Source organism: Bombina bombina, chromosome 8, assembly GCF_027579735.1.
Source record: "Bombina bombina isolate aBomBom1 chromosome 8, aBomBom1.pri, whole genome shotgun sequence".
In the NCBI taxonomy this organism is placed as follows: domain Eukaryota; kingdom Metazoa; phylum Chordata; class Amphibia; order Anura; family Bombinatoridae; genus Bombina; species Bombina bombina.
Genome location: NC_069506.1, coordinates 301973053 through 301993074, shown reverse-complemented (window position 1 = coordinate 301993074; position 20022 = coordinate 301973053). Strand labels below are relative to the sequence as shown.

Sequence of the window (20022 nt, the reverse complement as noted above, 5' to 3'; positions counted from 1 at the left end):
CGCCCAAGGTTCTGATTAGAACAGAGCACTCTGGAGCGTATCTGCTCTCAGCCGTTATTGCATAATCTGATTGGTCCATGTGTCCGTGATGCACCAGTGTTGTCAGTGTGTCGCTAGTGCCTAGTCTCCTGATTGGTGGTCTTTGGCTTAGCAGTGGCAATACATTGTGGCTGCTGGGCATATAATGTTTTAAACACAAAGTTGTCAACAAGCTTTCACTGTTTTAAGATCATTGTAAATGGCTTGGAAATTTCATCTAGCCACTATGAATATTGTCAGCGATATACAATAAATAAATATAAAATCATTATATTTAATTCTGAAGATTTAGCAATAACATCCAATGTTATTGGCATTTAACAGAAGGTGCTGTGAAAATTTTAATTAATAATTGAACATCCCAGGCAGCATCAGTACATTCCATGTCGTGTGCGTTCTTAGGGACATTTTCACAGTGACAGACAGAAGTCAGACTTACGTGTTCTCTTTGGTAGTTGTGAAAATTCTGCCATGAACCCTGGGTGTTTTCCTTTGCTGTCTGTAATAAGGGCCACCAGCACAACATTTTGCGAGGACACGAAGGTGAGATTGTAGGACGGCGGATAACTTCCACACAGCCTGAAAAATAGAAAGAAACAAGCATTTAGTTCAATAAGCAAGATTAAGTTAACATAACGTTATAAAGATGATGCTTTATACATTGGTATATGCAGATATATAATTTTAGCCTAAAATGTGTGTGTGTGTGTGTATATATATATATATATATATATATATATATATATATATATTATATATATATATGTATATTAGGGTTGCACCGATACCATTTTTTTATGACCGAGTACAAGTACCGATACCGTTTTTCAAATACTCGCCGATACCAATTACCGATACTTTTTTTTTAGTGTCATGTGACAGTTTATCAAGCACAATACAGACTAATTATTTAAGATTCCTTCTTTAGAATTATAAAGGACTGTAATTCAAAAGACATTATGAAATAATAAAACAGTTTTATTTGTCAAAAGTTTACTGAACATGTTTATAAATAAAAAATAATACAATAAAATATTAAATTTAAAGGGGTGATGCAATTGGTTTGTAGGGCTGTTATGTAACATCAATCTGACATTTGTATGGAGGTTCGGCTCTAAGTTGAACAGTCTTTCACTTTCCACCATACTGCATGGGGCAAAAAAGATATTTTTGGGCCATTTTAGCCAGAGCTGGAAATCTGTTTATTAACTGCCCAGTACTTCAGGGGTTTGTCTGAACGAGGTACAGTGATCTTTACTACAATAATACAAATAACAGCAATTTGTATTGGGAGAACAGTAGTAAACAATTTTTAGTTTAGTCTCCACTCCAGTTTAAAATGAAATGGGAACATGCAGTTTGAAAAAATGCCACAAGGTAGCATATGGGTAGGAAGTGGAGGTATCGGTTTAAGTATCGGTGCATTTGCACGAGTACAAGTACTCATGCAAATACTTGGTATTGGTACTATATATATATATATATATATATATATATATATATATATATATATATATATATATATATACACATACATACATACACACACACACACACACACACAGGTAGCCCTCAGTTTACGCCGGGGTTAGGTTCCAGAAGAAAAATCTCAAAATTGTCATAAGTAACACCTAATACATTATTTTTAAAGCTTTGAAATGAAGACTTTAAATGCTAAACAGCATTATAAACCTAATAAAATAATCACACAACATAATATATATAATTAAACCAAGTTAAATGAACAAAAACATTTGATAAACAGCATTATAAACCTAATAAAATAATCACACAACACAGACTTCACGTGCATTTTTCTGCAAACGGTTCTTTCTATGAATTCCAACCTGTACTGATTTATAGACAGGAAGATCTTGTTCCTTTGAAATATGCTCGATAGCTCAGGTCTGGTTAAACTGATTCATGTCAGCTTGCTTGGCTTTGCTGCAACACAAGCGGACAGCACCACCTACTGGCTATTTTAATAACTGCACTGCTTCTCAATGCTTTTCAATAGCAGTCACATGGCTGGAAAAAAGGTTGTTATTCTGAAACGGTGTAAATTGAACCGTTGTAAAACGAGGGCCACATATAACATAATTTATGTAAGAACTTACCTGATAAATTCCTTTCTTTCATATTAGCAAGAGTCCATGAGCTAGTGACGTATGGGATATACATTCCTACCAGGAGGGGCAAAGTTTCCCAAACCTTAAAATGCCTATAAATACACCCCTCATCACACCCACAATTCAGTTTAACGAATAGCCAAGAAGTGGGGTGAAAAAGGTGCGAAAGCATCAAAAAAATAAGGAATTGGAATAATTGTGCTTTATACAAAAAAATAATAACCACCACAAAAAAAGGGTGGGTCTCATGGACTCTTGCTAATATGAAAGAAAGGAATTTATCAGGTAAGTTCTTACATAAATTATGTTTTCTTTCATGTAATTAGCAAGAGTCCATGAGCTAGTGACGTATGGGATAGCAGATACCCAAGATGTGGAACTTCCATGCAAGAGTCACTAGAGAGGGAGGGATAAAATAAAGACAGCCAATTCCGCTGAAAAAAATAATCCACAACCCAAATCAAAAAGTTTTAATCTTATAATGTAAAAAACTGAAATTATAAGCAGACAAATCAAACAGAGACAGCTGCCTGAAGTACTTTTCTACCAAAAACTGCTTCAGAAGAAGAAAACACATCAAAATGGTAGAATTTAGTAAAAGTATGCAAAGAAGACCAAGTTGCTGCTTTGCAAATCTGATCAACAGAAGCTTCATTCTTAAAAGCCCAGGAAGTAGAGACTGACCTAGTAGAATGAGCCGTAATCCTTTGAGGAGGGGACTTACCCGACTCCACATAAGCATGATGAATCAAAGACTTTAACCAAGACGCCAAAGAAATGGCAGAAGCCTTCTGACCTTTCCTGGAACCAGAAAAGATAACAAATAGACTAGAAGTCTTTCTAAAATCTTTAGTAACTTCAACATAATATTTTAAAGCTCTAACTACATCCAATGAATGTAACAACCTTTCCTTAGAATTCTTAGGATTAGGACATAATGAAGGGACAACAATTTCTCTACTAATGTTGTTAGAATTCACAACCTTAGGCAAAAATTGAAATGAAGTTAGCAACACCGCCTTATCCTGATGAAAAATCAGAAAAGGAGATTCACAAGAAAGAGCAGATAACTCAGAAACTCTTCTAGCAGAAGAGATAGCTAAAAGAAACAATACTTTCCAGGAAAGTAATTTAATGTCCAGAGAATGCATAGGCTGTAAGGCTGACAAAACCAAATTAAGACTCCAAGGAGGAGAGATTGGCTTAATGACAGGTTTGATACGTACCAAAGCCTGTACAAAACAACGAATATCAGGAAGATGAGCAATCTTTCTGTGAAAAAGAACAGAAAGAGCAGATATTTGTCCTTTCAAGGAATTTGCAGACAAACCTTTATCCAAACCATCCTGAAGAAATTGTAAAATTCTAGGAATTCTGAAAGAATGCCAGGAAAATTTATGAGAACACCAAGAGATGTAAGTCTTCCAAACCCGATAATAAATCTTTCTAGAGACAGATTTTCGAGCTTGTAACATAGTATTAATCACTGAGTCAGAAAAACCTCTATGACTAAGAATTAAGCGTTCAATTTCCATACCTTAAAATTTAATGATTTGAGATCCTGATGGAAAAAAGGGCCTTGAGATAGAAGGTCTGGCCTTAACGGAAGTGTCCAAGGTTGGCAACTGGCCATCCAAACGAGATCCGCAAAACAAAACCTGTGGGGCCATGCTGGAGCCACCAGCAGTACACATGAGTGCTCCATTAGAATTTTGGAGATTACTTTCGGAAGAAGAACTAGAGGCGGAAAGATATAAGCAGGATGATAATTCCATGGAATTGACAACGCATCCATTGCTTCCGCCTGAGGATCCCAGGATCTGGATAGATACTTGGAAAGTTTCTTGTTCAGATGAGAGGCCATCAGATCTATTTCTGGGAGACCCCAGATTTGCACAATCTGTAGAAAAACCTCTGGATGAAGAGACCATTCACCCTGATGTAACGTCTGGCGACTGAGATAATCCGCTTCCCAATTGTCTACACCTGGGATGTGAACCGCAGAAATTAGACAGGAGCTGGATTCCGCCCATACAAGTATCCGAGATACTTCTCTCATAGCTTGAGGACTGTGAGTCCCACCTTGATGATTGACATATGCCACAGTCGTGACATTGTCTGTTTGAAAACAAATAAACGATTCTCTCTTTAGAAGAGGCCAGAACTGAAGAGCTCTGAAAATCGCACAGAGTTCCAAAATGTTGATTGGTAATCTCGCCTCCTGAGATTCCCAAACCCCCTGCGCCGTCAGAGATCCCCATACAGCTCCCCAACCTGAAAGACTCGCATCTGTTGAGATCACAGTCCAAGTTGGACGAACAAAAGAGGCCCCTTGAATTAAACGATGGTGATCCATCCACCAAGTTAGAGATGATCGAACATTGGGATTTAAGGATATTATTTGTGATATCCTTGTATAATCCCTGCACCACTGGTTCAGCATACAAAGCTGAAGTGGTCTCTTGTGAAAACGAGCAAAAGGGATCGCGTCCGAAGCAGCAGTCATGAGACCTAAAATCTCCATGCATAATGCTACCGAAGGCAACAATTGAGACTGAAGGTTTCGACAGGCTGAAACCAATTTCAGACGTCTCTTTTCTGTCAGAGACAAAGTCATGGACACTAAATCTATTTGGAAACCTAAAAAGGTTACTCTTGTCTGAGGAATCAAAGAACTTTTTGGTAAATTGATCCTCCAACCATGTCTTTGAATACAACAACACAAGTTGATTTGTGTGAGATTCTGCAGAATGTAAAGACTGAGCAAGTACCAAGATATTGTCCAAATAAGGAAACACCGCAATACCCTGTTCTCTGATTACAGAGCGAAGGGCACCTAGAACATTCGAAAAGATCCTTGGCGCAGTTGCTAGACCAAATGGAAGGGCAATAAACTGGTAATGTTTGTCTAGAAAAGAGAATCTCAGAAACTGGTAGTGATCTGAGTGAATAGGAATATGCAGATATGCATCCTGTAAGTCTATTGTAGACATATAATGCCCTTGCTGAACAAAAGGCAGAATAGTTCTTATAGTCACCGTTTTGAATGTCGGTATCCTTACATATCGATTCAATATTTTTAAATCCAGAACTGGTCTGAAAGAATTCTCTTTCTTTGGCACAATGACTAGATTTGAATAAAACCCCAGACCCTGTTCCAGAACTGGAACTGGCATAATTACCCCAGCTAACTCTAGGTCTGAAACACATTTCAGAAACGCCTGAGCCTTCACTGGATTTACTGGAATGCGTGAGAGAAAAAATCTTCTCACAGGTGGCCTTACCTTGAAACCTATTCTGTACCCTAGTGAAACAATGTTCTGAATCCAAAGATTGTGAATCTAATTGATCCAAACATCTTTGAAAAATCGTAACCTGCCCCCTACCAGCTGCGCTGGAATGAGGGCCGCACCTTCATGCGGATTTAGGAGCAGGTTTTGACTTTCTGGAAGGCTTGGATTTATTCCAGACTGGATTAGGTTTCCAACCGGAAACCGTTCCTTTAAGAGAAGGGTCGGGCTTTTGCTCTCTATTTTGACGAAAGGAACGAAAACGATTAGCAGCCCTAAAATTACCTTTAGATTTTTTGCCCTGGGGCAAAAAAAGCTCCCTTCCCTCCAGTAACAGTTGAAATTATAGAATCCAACTGAGAACCAAACAACTTATTACATAGGAAAGAGAGAGAGAGCAAAGTTGACTTAGAAGTCATATCTACATTCCAAGATCTAAGCCATAAAGCTCTTCTGGCTAAAATAGCTAAAGACATATACCTGACATCAACTCTAACGATATCAAAAATTGCATCACAGACAAAGTTATTAGCATGTTGAAAAAGTTTAACAATGCTATATGTATTATGATCTTTTACTTGTTGCGCTAAAGCCTCCAACCAAAAAGTTGAAGCTGCAGCAACATCAGCCAAAGATATAGCAGGTCTAAGTAAATTGCCTAAACATAAATAAGCTTTTCTTAAAAAAGATTCAATCTTCCTATCCAAAGGATCTTTAAACAAAGTGCTATCTGCCGTAGGAATAGCAGTACGTTTAGCAAGGGTAGAGATAGCTCCATCGACCTTAGGGGTTTTATCCCAAAACTCCAATCTATCAGATGGCACAGGGTACAATTTCTTAAACCTTGGAGAAGGAGTAAATGAAGTACCCAAACTATCCCATTCCCTAGCAATCACATCTGAGATAGCATCAAGAACTGGAAAAACTTCCGGGATTAATACATGAGGCTTATAAACCGAATTTAAACGTTTAGTAATTTTAGTATCAGGTGGACTGGATTCCTCCATATCTAATGCAATCAAAACTTCTTTTAGTAATGAACGAATAAACTCCATTTTAAATAAATATGAGGATTTATCAGAAACAATATCTGTAGTAGAATCTTCTGAATCAGAAAAAACCTCATCAGAATCAGATAAGTCAGAATGATGACGGTCACCTACAAATTCATCTAAAATGTGAGAAGTTTTGAAAGAACTTGTACGTTTATTGGAAGGAGGAATAACAGACAGAGCCTTCCTAATAGAATTATAAACAAATTCTTTTACATTAACAGGAACATCCTGAATGTTAGATGTTGAAGGAACAACAACAGGTAAAGGATTATTACTAATGGAGACACAATCAGCAATGGAAAGTTTATCATGGCAGCTTTCACAAACTACAGCTAGAGGAACAGTTACCACAAGTTTACAACATATGCACTTAACTTTGGTAGAACCAGCATCAGGCAACGTCTGTTCATTAGTGGATTTTGATCCAGGGTCGGGATGAGACATCTTGCAATATGTAATAGAAAAAACAACATATAAAGCAAAATTATCAAATTCCTTAAATGACAGTTTCAGGAATGGGAAAGAATGCAAAAAATAAGCTTCTAGCAACCAGAAGCAATGAAGAGAAATGTTTAAATAATTTGAGTAAAAGAGACGCCCCATTTTTGTGGCGCAAAAAATGTCTGAATACGCATGCGTAATAGAATACAACTTCCGGTGCCGGAAGTGACGAAAATTTTTAGCGCCAAAATAAGAATGCGCCAAAAATAACGAAATAAAAAGAAACATTTCCCACCCCCGCAAGCTTAACAGCACGCAGGAAAAATGGCCAAATGAAAAAATTTTCAAGGTTAGAAAAAAATAATTAAATGCATTATCCCAATAATGAAACTGAATGTCTGAAAATAAGGAATACCGTTTATCCCGAAAAATTTTGAAAAGGTATGAAGCGAAGATCAAGTCGCCTCTTTGCAAATCTGTTCAACAGAAGCCTCATTTTTAAAGGCCCAGGGAAGCCACAGCTCTAGTAGAATGAGTTGTAATCCTTTCAGGGGGCTGCTGTCCAGCAGTCTCATAGGCTAAGCGTATTACTCTCCGAAGCCAAAAAGAAAGAGAGGTTGCCGAAGCCTTTTGACCTCTCCTCTGTCCAGAGTAAACAACAAACAGGGAAGATGTTTGACAAAAATCTTTAGTCGCTTGTAAGTAAAACTTTAAAGCACGGACTACGTCCAAATTATGTAAAAGACGTTCCTTCTTTGAAGAAGGATTAGGACACAATGATGGAACAACAATCTCTTGATTGATATTCTTGTTGGAAACTACCTTATGTAAAAACCCAGGTTTTGTACGCAGAACTACTTTATCTGTATGGAAAATCAGATAAGGAGAATCACATTGTAAAGCTGATAACTCAGAGACTCTACGAGCCGAGGAAATAGCCATCAAAAACAGAACTTTCCAAGATAAAAGTTTGATATCAATGGAATGAAGGGGTTCAAACGGAACTCCTTGAAGAACCTTAAGAACCAAGTTTAAGCTCCATGGAGGAGCAACAGGTTTAAACACAGGCTTAATTCTAACCAAAGCCTGACAAAATGCCTGGACGTCTGGAACCTCTGCCAGACGCTTGTGCAAAAGGATAGACAGAGCAGAAATCTGTCCCTTTAAAGAACTAGCTGATAATCCTTTATCCAAACCCTCTTGGAGAAAGGACAATATCCTAGGAATCCTAACCTTACTCCATGAGTAATTCTTGGATTCACACTAATGAAGATATTTGTGCCATATCTTATGGTAGATTTTCCTGGTTACAGGCTTTCGTGCCTGTATTAAGGTATCAATGACTGACTCGGAGAAGCCACGCCTTAATAAAATCAAGCGTTCAATCTCCAGGCAGTCAGTCTCAGACAAATTAGATTTGGATGATTGAAAGGACCTTGTAGTAGAAGGTCTTGTCTCAGAGGCAGAGGCCAAGGTGGAAAGGATGACATGTCCACCAGGTCTGCATACCAGGTCCTGCGTGGCCACGCAGGCACGATCAAGATCACCAATGCTCTCTCCTGTTTGATTTTGGCAATCAGTCGAGGGAGCAGATGAAACGGTGGAAACACATAAGCCAGTTTGAAGAACCACGGTGCTGCTAGAGCATCTATCAGCGTCGCTTCTGGGTCCCTGGACCTGGATCCGTAACAAGGAAGCTTGGCATTCTGGCGAGACGCCATGAGATCCAATTCTGGTGTGCCCCAACGATGAACCAATTGAGCAAACACCTCCGGATGGAGTTCCCACTCCCCCAGATGAAAAGTCTGACGACTTTGAAAATCCGCCTCCAAGTTCTCTACACCTGGGATATGGATCGCTGATAGATGGCAAGAGTGAGTTTCTGCCCAGCAAATTATCTTGGAGACTTCTAACATCGCTAGGGAGCTCCTGGTCCCCGCTTGATGGTTGATGTAAGCCACAGTCGTGATGTTGTCCGACTGAAATCTGATGAACCTCAGGGTTGCTAACTGAGGCCAAGCCAGAAGAGCATTGAATATCGCTCTTAACTCCAGAATATTTATTGGGAGGAGTTTCTCCTCCTGAGTCCACGATCCCTGAGCCTTCAGGGAATTCCAGACTGCACCCCAACCTAGAAGGCTGGCATCTGTTGTTACAATTGTCCAATCTGGCCTGCGAAAGGTCATACCTTTGGACAGATGGACCCGAGATAGCCACCAGAGAAGAGAATCTCTGGTCTCTTGATCCAGATTTAGCAGAGGGGACAAATCTGTGTAATCCCCATTCCACTGACTGAGCATGCATAATTGCAGTGGTCTGAGATGTAGGCGCGCAAATGGCACTATGTCCATCGCCGCTACCATTAATCCGATCACTTCCATGCACTGAGCCACCGAAGGGCGCGGAATGTAGTGAAGAACACGGCAGGAATTTAGACGCTTTGATAACCTGGACTCCGTCAGGTAAATTTTCATTTCTACAGAATCTATCAGAGTTCCTAGGAAGGAAACCCTTGTGAGGGGTGATAGAGAACTCTTTCCCTCGTTCACTTTCCACCCATGCGACCTCAGAAATGCCAACACTATGTCTGTATGAGATTTGACAATTTGGAAGTTTGACGCCTGTATCAGAAGAGGCCCCAGAACCTTTGTAAAAATTCTTGGGGCTGTAGCTAACCCGAAGGAAAGAGTCACAAACTGGTAATGCCTGTCTAGAAAGGCAAACCTTAGGAACCGATGATGATCTTTGTGAACCGGTATGTGAAGGTAAGCATCCTTCAAATCCAATGTGGTCATGTACTGACCCTCCTGGATCATAGATAGGATTGTCCGAATAGTTTCCATTTTGAACGATGGAACTCTGAGGAATTTGTTTAAGATCTTTAGATCCAAAATTGGTCTGAAGGTTCCCTCTTTTTTGGGAACCACAAACAGATTTGAATAAAATCCCTGTCCTTGTTCCATCTGTGGAACTGGATGGATCACTCCCATTATTAGGAGGTCTTGCACACAGCGTAAGAATGCCTCTTTCTTTATCTGGTTTACAGATAATCTCGAAAGGTGAAATCTCCCTTGTGGGGGGGAAGCTTTGAAGTCCAGAAGATATCCCTGAGATATGATCTCCAACGCCCAGGGATCCTGAACATCTCTTGCCCACGCCTGGGCGAAAAGAGAAAGTCTGCCCCCTACTAGATCCGTTGCCGGATAGGGGGCCGTTCCTTCATGCTGTCTTAGAGGCAGCAGCAGGCTTTCTGGTCTGCTTGCCTTTGCTCCAGGCCTGGTTAGATTTCTACTAAAGGGGCATTCATATGGACATTGCCCTTAAAGGGCATTTAGTTATTTTCCAGCCCATTAAATCCCTATTCTTAAAAATAAAATAATAAATAAAAAATTCTAACACTAAGCCCCAAATACAGGGAGTGCAGAATTATTAGGCAAGTTGTATTTTTGAGGATTAATTTTATTATTGAACAACAACCATGTTCTCAATGAACCCAAAAAACTCATTAATATCAAAGCTGAATAGTTTTGGAAGTAGTTTTTAGTTTGTTTTTAGTTATAGCTATTTTAGGGGGATATCCGTGTGTGCAGGTGACTATTACTGTGCATAATTATTAGGCAACTTAAAGGACCAGTCAACACAGTAGATTTGCATAATCAACAAATGCAAGATAACAAGACAATGCAATAGCACTTATTCTGAACTTCAAATGAGTAGTAGATTTGTTTTCTGACAATTTTAAAAGTTATGTCTTTTTCCACTCCCCCTGTACTATGTGACAGCCATCAGCCAATCACAAATGCATACACGTACCATGTGACAGCCATCAGCCATTCACAAATGCATACACACTTATTCTTGCACATGCTCAGTAGGAGCTGGTGACTCAAAAAGTTTAATTATAAAAAGACTATGCACATTTTGTTAAATGAAGTAATTTGGAAAGTTGTTTAAAATAGCATGCTCTATCTGAATAATTAAAGTTTAATTTTGATTTAGTGTCCCTTTAACAAAAAACAAATATATACCCATTTCAATTATTTATTTTTACCAGTGAAACCAATATAACATCTCAACATTCACAAATATACATTTCTGACATTCAAAAACAAAACAAAAACAAATCAGTGACCAATATAGCCACCTTTCTTTACAAGGACACTCAAAAGCCTGCCATCCATGGATTCTGTCAGTGTTTTGATCTGTTCACCATCAACATTGCGTGCAGCAGCAACCACAGCCTCCCAGACACTGTTCAGAGAGGTGTACTGTTTTCCCTCCTTGTAAATCTCACATTTGATGATGGACCACAGGTTCTCAATGGGGTTCAGATCAGGTGAACAAGGAGGCCATGTCATTAGATTTCCTTCTTTTATACCCTTTCTTGCCAGCCACGCTGTGGAGTACTTGGACGCGTGTGATGGAGCATTGTCCTGCATGAAAATCATGTTTTTCTTGAAGGATGCAGACTTCTTCCTGTACCACTGCTTGAAGAAGGTGTCTTCCAGAAACTGGCAGTAGGACTGGGAGTTGAGCTTGATCCATCCTCAACCCGAAAAGGCCCCACAAGCTCATCTTTGATGATACCAGCCCAAACCAGTACTCCACCTCCACCTTGCTGGCATCTGAGTCGGACTGGAGCTCTCTGCCCTTTACCAATCCAGCCACGGGCCCATCCATCTGGCCCATCAAGACTCACTCTCATTTCATCAGTCCATAAAACCTTAGAAAAATCAGTCTTGAGATATTTCTTGGCCCAGTCTTGACGTTTCAGCTTGTGTGTCTTGTTCAGTGGTGGTCGTCTTTCAGCCTTTCTTAGCTTGGCCATGTCTCTGAGTATTGCACACCTTGTGCTTTTGGGCACTCCAGTGATGTTGCAGCTCTGAAATATGGCCAAACTGGTGGCAAGTGGCATCTTGGCAGCTGCACGCTTGACTTTTCTCAGTTCATGGGCAGTTATTTTGCGCCTTGGTTTTTCCACACGCTTCTTGCGACCCTGTTGACTATTTTGAATGAAACGCTTGATTGTTCGATGATCACGCTTCAGAAGCTTTGCAATTTTAAGAATGCTGCATCCCTCTGCAAGATATCTCACTATTTTTGACTTTTCTGAGCCTGTCAAGTCCTTCTTTTGACCCATTTTGCCAAAGGAAAGGAAGTTGCCTAAAAATTATGTATACCTGATATAGGGTGTTGATGTCATTAGACCACACCCCTTCTCATTACAGAGATGCACATCACCTAATATGCTTAATTGGTAGTAGGCTTTCGAGCCTATACAGCTTGGAGTAAGACAACATGCATAAAGAGGATGATGTGGTCAAAATACTCATTTGCCTAATAATTCTGCACTCCCTGTAGATACTCACCGTCCTGAAGTTCGGCAGAGAAGGTCTTCTTCCAGGCAGCTCCATCATCTTCTATCTTCATCCGGAGCGAAGGCGGCACAGAGCAGAGGTGCAGAGCTATAGACCCTCAGCAGTGGTCCTCACCGGTGCAGCGGAGGTGCGGAATTATCTTCCCCGACGCGTGGATCCTCATCGGTGGTCCACGGCAGCATGGAGGCTCCTCTTCATTCGATGTACGTTGCACACTAAAGATTGAATGCAAGGTACCGCAATAAATTTGGGGTTCCTTGCATTCCTATTGGCTGAAATTTTTAAATCAGCCAATAGGATTAGAGCTACTGAAATCCTATTGGCTGTTTAAATCAGCAAATAAGGTTTCAGTAGCTCTCATCCTATTGGCTGATTTAAAAATTTCAGCCAATAGGAATGCAAGGTACCCCAATAAATATGGGGTATATTGCATTCAATCTTCAGTGTGCGACGGACTATCGCATGAAGATGAGCCTCCATGCCGATGAGGACCACAGCTGAGGATCCAAGCATCGAAGAAGCTAGCTCCACGCTACCTTTGCTCCGGATGAAGATAGAAGATGGAGCCGCCTAGAAGAAGACCTTCCCCGCCGGACTTCAGGAACAGTGAGTGCCTATTTGGGGCTTAGTGTTAATATTTCTCTTGTTAAGTGTATCCAGTCCACGGCTCATCCATTACTTATGGGATATATTCTCCTTCCCAACAGGAAGCTGCAAGAGTCCACCCACAGCAAAGCTGCTATATAGCTCCTCCCAAAACTGCCATTACCAGTCATTCTCTTGCAAGTCTCAACATAGATAGGAGGTTGTGAGAGTCTGTGGTTTTTTATACTTAGTTTATTTCTTCAATCAAAAGTTTGTTATTTTTAAATGGCACCGGAGTGTGCTGTTTATCTCAGGCAGTATTTGGAAGAAGAATCTGCCTGCGTTTTTTCTATGATCTTAGCAGACGTAACTAAGATCCAGTTGCTGTTCTCACACATTCTGAGGAGTAAGGTACTTCAGAGGGGGAATGGCGTGCAGGTTTTCCTGCAAATAAGGTATGTGCAGTAAAATATTTTTCTAAGGAATGGAATTGACTAAGAAAATACTGCTGATACCGAAGTAATGTAAGTACAGCCTTTAAATGCAGTGAAAGCGACTGGTACCAGGCTGATTGATAGAGATATATGCTAAGGTATGTGCAGTAATATATTTTTCTAAGGAATGGAATTGACTAAGAAAATACTGCTGATACCGAAGTAATGTAAGTAAAGCCTTAAATGCAGTGATAGCGACTGGATCAGGCTTATTAATAGACATACATACTCTTATAAGAATGTGTTTTAAAACGTTTGCTGGCATGTTTAATCGTTTTTTAACATATGTTTGGTGATAAAACTTATTGGGGCCAAATTTTTCCACATGGCTGGCTTAAATTTTGCATAGAAACAGTTATAGGGAAGGTAATCCACAGCTCAGCTGTGGCAGTTTTGTTGTGTCTGTTTAAAAAAATGTCGTTTTTTTTTTTTTTTTTATCTGTTTTTTGCATTAAGGGGTTAATCATCCATTTGCAAGTGGGTGCAATGCTCTGTTAACTTATTACATGTACTGTAAAAATTTCGTTTGATTTACTGCCTTTTTTCACTGTTTTTCAAATTTTGACAAAATTTGTTTCTCTTAAAGGCACAGTAACGTTTGTTATATTTGCTTGTTAACTTTATTTAAAGTGTTTTCCAAGCTTACTAGTCTCTTTATTAGTTCTAACATGTCTAACATAGAGGAGGCTCTGTGTTTATTATGTTTAAAGCCATGGTGGAACCCCATTTTAGAATGTGTACCAGATGTACTGATTTCATGTTAAACAATAAAGATCATTTTTTGTATTTAAAAACATTATCACCAGAGGATTCTGTCGAGGGGGAAGTTATGCCGACTAACTCTCCCCACGTGTCAGACCCTTTGACTCCCGCTTTAGGGACTCACGCTCAAATGGCGCCAAGTACATCAAGGGCACCCATAGCGTTTATTTTACCAGAGGATTCTGTCGAGGGGGAAGTTATGCCGACTAACTCTCCCCACGTGTCAGACCCTTTGACTCCCGCTCCAGGGACTCACGCTCAAATGGCGCCAAGTATATCAATGGCGCCCATAGCGTTTATTTTACAAGACATGGCAAAGGTTGTGTATAATACACTGGCAGCAGTATTAGTCAGACTACCTGAAATTAAAGGAAAGCAAAACAGCTCTGGGGGTAGATACAGAGCATACAGACGCTTTAAGAACCATGTCTGATACTACCTCACAATATGCTTAGTCTGTGGGTGATATTTGTGACTCAGGGAAGATGATTTAACCTGATTCTGATATTTCTACATTTAAAATTTATGCTTGAGAACCTCCACTTGTTGCTCAGGGAGGCTTTAGCTGCTCTGAATGAATGTGTACAATCGCAGTGCCAGAGAAATTGTGTAGACTGGATAAATAATATGCAGTGCCGGTGTGTACTTATGTTTTTCCAATACCTAAAGAGGTTTACTAAAATTTTTCATAAGGAATGGGATAGACCAGGTGTGCCGTTCTCTTCCCCTCCTATTTTTTAGAAGAATGTTTTCTAATAGTTGCCACCACACGGGACTTATGGCAGACAGTTCCTAAGGTGGAGAGAAGAGTTTCTACTCTAGCTAAGCGTACCACTACCTCTGGCGAGGACTGTTGTGCTTTTTTAGATCCAATGGATAAAAAATGTTTATTCAACAAGATTTTATCCTGCAGCCCCTTGCACGCATTGCTCCTGTCACTGCTGCTGCGGCGTTCTGGTTTGAGTCTCTTGATGAGGCTTTACAGGCTCCATTGGATGAATATATTTGACAAGCTTAGAGCACTTAAGCTAGCCAATTCCTTTGTTTTCTGATGCCTTTGTTCCTTTGACTAGACTAACGGCTAAGAATTCTGTTTTTTACTATACTGGCGCGCAGAGCGCTATGGCTTATATCATGGTCAGCTGTCGTGACTTTAATAAATAAGCTACTTAACTTCCCTTCAAGGGGCAGACCCTATTCAGGCCTAGTTTGAAGGAGATTATTACTTATATCACTGGAGGAAAAGATCATGCCCTTCCTCAGGACAGGTCCAAATCAAGGGACAAAAAAGGCCTAATTTTCGTGCCTTTCGAAAATTCAAGGCAGGTGTGGCATCAACTTCCTCTAAGGCAAAATAAGAGGGAACTTTTGCTCAGTCCAAGGCGGTCTGGAGACAACCGGACCTGGAACAAAGATAAGCAGGTCAAGGAGCCTGCTGCTGCCTCTAAAACAGCATGAGGAACGGACCCCTATCTGGTAACGGATCCTATAGGGGGCAGACTTCATTCTTCGCCCAGGCGTGGGCAAGAGATGCCCAGGATCCCTGGGCATTGGAAATTATACCCCAGAGATATCTTCTGGATTTCAAAGCTTTCCCCCCCAAAAAAGGGGAGTTTTTGCCTTTCACATTTATCTGCAAACCAGATAAAGAAAGAGACATTCTTGCATTGTGTACGTGACCCATTCAGTTCCAATAGAGGAACAGGGACACAGTTTTCCTCAAATCGGTTTGTGGTTCCCAAGGAAAGGAAACCTTCAGACCTATTTTGGATCTAAAAGATCTTAAACAAATTCTTTAGAATTCTATCATTTAAGATGGAAACTATTCGTACCATCTTAACTATGATCCAGGAGAGTCAATAGAGGACTACAATGGATTTGAAGGATGCTTATCCTCACATTACGATGCATAAAGATCACCATCGGTTTTTCAGGTTTGCCTTTCTAGACAGGCATTACCAGTTTGTAGCTCTTTCCTTTGGGTTAACTACAGCCCCTAGAATCTTTATGGAGGTTCTGGGGTCACTTTGGCGGTCCTTAGGCCGCGGGGCATAGAAGTGGCCCCTTATTTAGATGACATCCTGATACAGGCGTCAAACATCCAAGTTGCCAAGTCTCATACGGACGTAGTACTGGCATTTCTGAGATCGCATGGGTGGAAAGTGAACAAGGAAAGAGTTCTCTATCCCCAATATCAAGGGTTTCCCTCCTAGGGATTCTGATAGATTTTGTAGAAATTAAAATTTACCTGACGGAGTCCAGGTTGTCAAAGTTTCTAAATTTCTGCCGTGTTCTTCATTCCATCTGCGCCCTTTGGTGGCTCAGTACATGAATGTAATCGGCTTAATGGTAGCGGCAAGGGACATAGTACTGTTTGCACGCCTACATTTCAGACCACTGCAACTATGCATGCTCAGCCAGAGGAACGGGGATTACACAGATTTGTTCTCCTGTTAAATCCGGACCAAGAAACCAGAGATTCTCTTCTCTGGTGACTATCTCGGGTCCATCTGTCCAAGGGTATGACCTTCCGCAGGTCAGATGGGACAATTGTTACAACAGATGCCAGCCTTTTAGGTTGGGATACAGTCTGGAACTCCCTGAAGGCTCAGGGATAGTGGACTCAGGAGGAGACCCTCCTTCTAATGAATATTCTGGAACTGGGAGCGATATTCCATGCTCTTCAGACTTGGCCTCAGTTAGCAACTCTGAGGTACATCATATTTCAGTCGGACAATATCACGACTGTGGCTTACATCAACCATCAAGGGGGAACAGAAGTTCCCTAGCAATGTTAGAAGTCTTAAAATAATTCACTGGACAGAGACTCACTCTTGTCTAAAAGCTATCCCTATCCCAGGTGTTGAGAACTGGGAGGCAGATTTTCTAAGTCGTCAGACTTTTCATCCGGGGGAGTGGGAATTCCCTCCGGAGGGGTTTGCACAAGATCAAGCAGGAGAGTGCTTTGGTGCTTTTGACAGCGCCTGCGTGGCCACGCAGGACCTGGTATGCAGATCTGGTGGACATGTCATCCTTTCCACCACGGTCTCTGCTTCTGAGACAGGACCCTCTACCTCAGGGTCTTTTCAACCATCTAAATATAACTAATCTGAGATGGACTGCCTGGAGACAGAACGCTTGATGTTATCAAAGCATGGCTTCTCCGAGTCAGTAATTGATACCTTAATACAGGCATAAAAGCCTGTCTCTAGGAAAATTTAACATAAGATATGGTGTAAATATCTTATTGTTATGAATCCAAGGGTTACTCATGGAGTAAAGTCTGGATTCCCAGGATATTATCTTTTCTCCAAGATGATTTTGAGAAAAGGGTTGTCAGCTAGTTCTTTAAAAGGACAGATTTCTACTCTGTCTATTCTTTTGCACAAGCGTCTGGCAGGTATTCTAGACGTTCAGGCATTTGGTCAGGCTTTGGTTAGAACCAAGCCTGTGGTTAAAAATGTTGCTCCGCCATGGAGCTTAAAGCTGGTTCTTAAGGTTCTTCAAGGAGTTCCATTTGAACCTTTTCATTCCATAGATATCAAACTTCTATCTTGGAAAGTTCCTTTTTGGTAGCTATTTCCTCGGCTCATAGAGTCTCCGAGTTATCTGCGTTGCAATGTGATTCTCCTTATCTGGTTCTCCGTACGGATAAGGTAGTCCTGTGTACCAATCTGGGTTTTTACCTAAGGTGGTATCTAACAAGAATATCACTCAAGAGATTGTTGTTCCATTCTTGTATCCTAATCCTTCTTCAAAGAAGGAACGTCTATTACACAATTTGGACGTGGTTCGTGTTTTAAAGTTTTACTTACAAGCTACTACAGATTTTCATCAAACATTCACCTTGTTTGTTGTCTATTCTGGACAGAGGAGAGGTCAAAGGACTTCAGCAACCTCTCTGTCTTTTTGGTTAAAAAGCATAATTCATTTAGCTTATGAGACTGCTGGACAGCAGCCTCCTGAAGGGATTACAGCTCATTCTACTAGAGCTGTGGTTTTCACTTGGGCCTTTTTTAAATGTGGCTTCTGTTGAACAGATTACAAGACGGAGTCTTGGTCTGCGTTTCATACTTTTTCAAATTTAACAAATTTGATACCTTGCTTCTTCGGAGGCTATTTTTGGGAGAAAGGGTTTTTTACAGGCAGTGGTAACTTCCGTTTAAGTACCTGCCTTGTCCCTCCCATCATCCGTGTACTTTAGCTTTGGTATTGGTATCCCATAAGTAATGGATGATCCGTGGACTGGATACACTTAACAAGAGAAAACATAATTTATGCTTACCTGATAAATTTATTTCTCTTGTAGTGTATCCAGTCCACGGCCCGCCCTGTCACTTTAAGGCAGGTAATTTTTCCATTAAACTACAGTCACCACTGCACCCTATGGTTTTCCTTTCTCTGCATGTTTTCGGTCGAATGACTGGTAATGGCAGTTAGGGGAGGAGCTATATAGCAGCTTTGCTGTGGGTGGACTCTTGCAGCTTCCTGTTGGGAAGGAGAATATATCCCATAAGTAATGGATGATCCGTGGACTGGATACACTACAAGAGAAATAAATTTATCAGGTAAGCATAAATTATGTTTTTTTTTAATTTAAATTTTATTTTTTTTAAGATTAGGGATTTAATGGTCTGGAAAAGAGCTGACTGCCCTTTTAAGGGCAGTAAAAGAGCCTAATGCCCTTTTAAGGGCAATGCCCATACAAATGCCCCTTTAGGGGGGTTTGATGGGTGGGGGGTTTAACTGTTAGGGGGAGATTTAGTAATTTTTAAATGTAAAAGAGCTGTTTAACTTAGGGCAATGCCCTACAAAAGGCCCTTTTAAGGGCTATTGGTAGTTTAGAAGGTGTTTTTATTTTGGGGGGGCTTTTTTATTTTCATAGGCATTAGGTTTAATTTTTTTTATTTTTGCTTAAAAAAAAAATTCTGTAATTTTAGATATTTTTTTTTGTATTTTAATGTTAGGTTTTATTTAAGTTTAACTTAGTATTGGGGTTTATTTACGGGGTGTTAGGTTAGGGGGCTTGTCAGTTTAAGAGTTAATAGGTTAATTAGGTTTATTGCGATGTTGGGGGTTGGCGGTTTATTGCAATGAGGTGGTTTGTCAGTTTAAGGGTTAATTAGGTTTATTGGGATGTGAGGGGTTGGCGGTTAAGGAGTTAATATTTTAATTATGTTATTTGCGGATTAGGGGGTTAATTACTTTATTATTTTGCGATGTGGGGGTTTGCGGGTTTAGGTGTTCGTTAATACTTCATGCCGGAGGTTAGTTTTATTTTGTTATACTTCGTGCGGGCAGGCAGGTTTTTTTTGTTATACTTTGTGCGGGCGGTTACGTGTTTATTTAATTTTTGCGGGCGGTAACGTATTTTTTCAATATTTCATGCGGGCAGGAACGTGTTTTTTCTATATTTCATGCGGACACTAATGTGTTTTTTAGATATTTCATGTGGGCAGTTGCGGGTTTTTTTTTTTTTTTTTTTAAGGCTTCGGGTTTGCCTACGCTGCATTTTCGAACCACTGTGCCAGTTTTAAAATCCACCGTGATACAGCTTTGCTTCATCCAGGTGGATTCTTTTTGCTGTGCGTGCAGCCAAAATTCTGTTGGCTGCCTTGCGCAGCTAACATTTCTTTGAGGATACAAGCGCAACTGGCGACACCAACGAACGCATTACAAACGCGATTATAGTATAGATACACACACACACACACACACACACATACATATATATATATACATATATATATATATATAGTATAGTATATTTCTAAACAATTAAACGCTAAATTGCACTGAAACTGTCATTTTGTTAGCAAAATTTGCATAGTTTTGTTGTCTCCGGTTTA

General features: G+C 40.3%; 1 protein-coding gene across 1 annotated transcript in view; it reads right to left on the bottom strand.

Moving 5' to 3' along the window:
* The window catches only part of ST14 (ST14 transmembrane serine protease matriptase), a 161062-nt gene that overhangs the window by 34997 nt on the left and 106043 nt on the right, over positions 1-20022 (bottom strand). The window contains exon 8 of the mRNA XM_053691502.1: positions 479-618. Coding sequence (XP_053547477.1) covers positions 479-618 — 140 coding nt within the window. The remainder of the gene's footprint in view (positions 1-478; positions 619-20022) is intronic.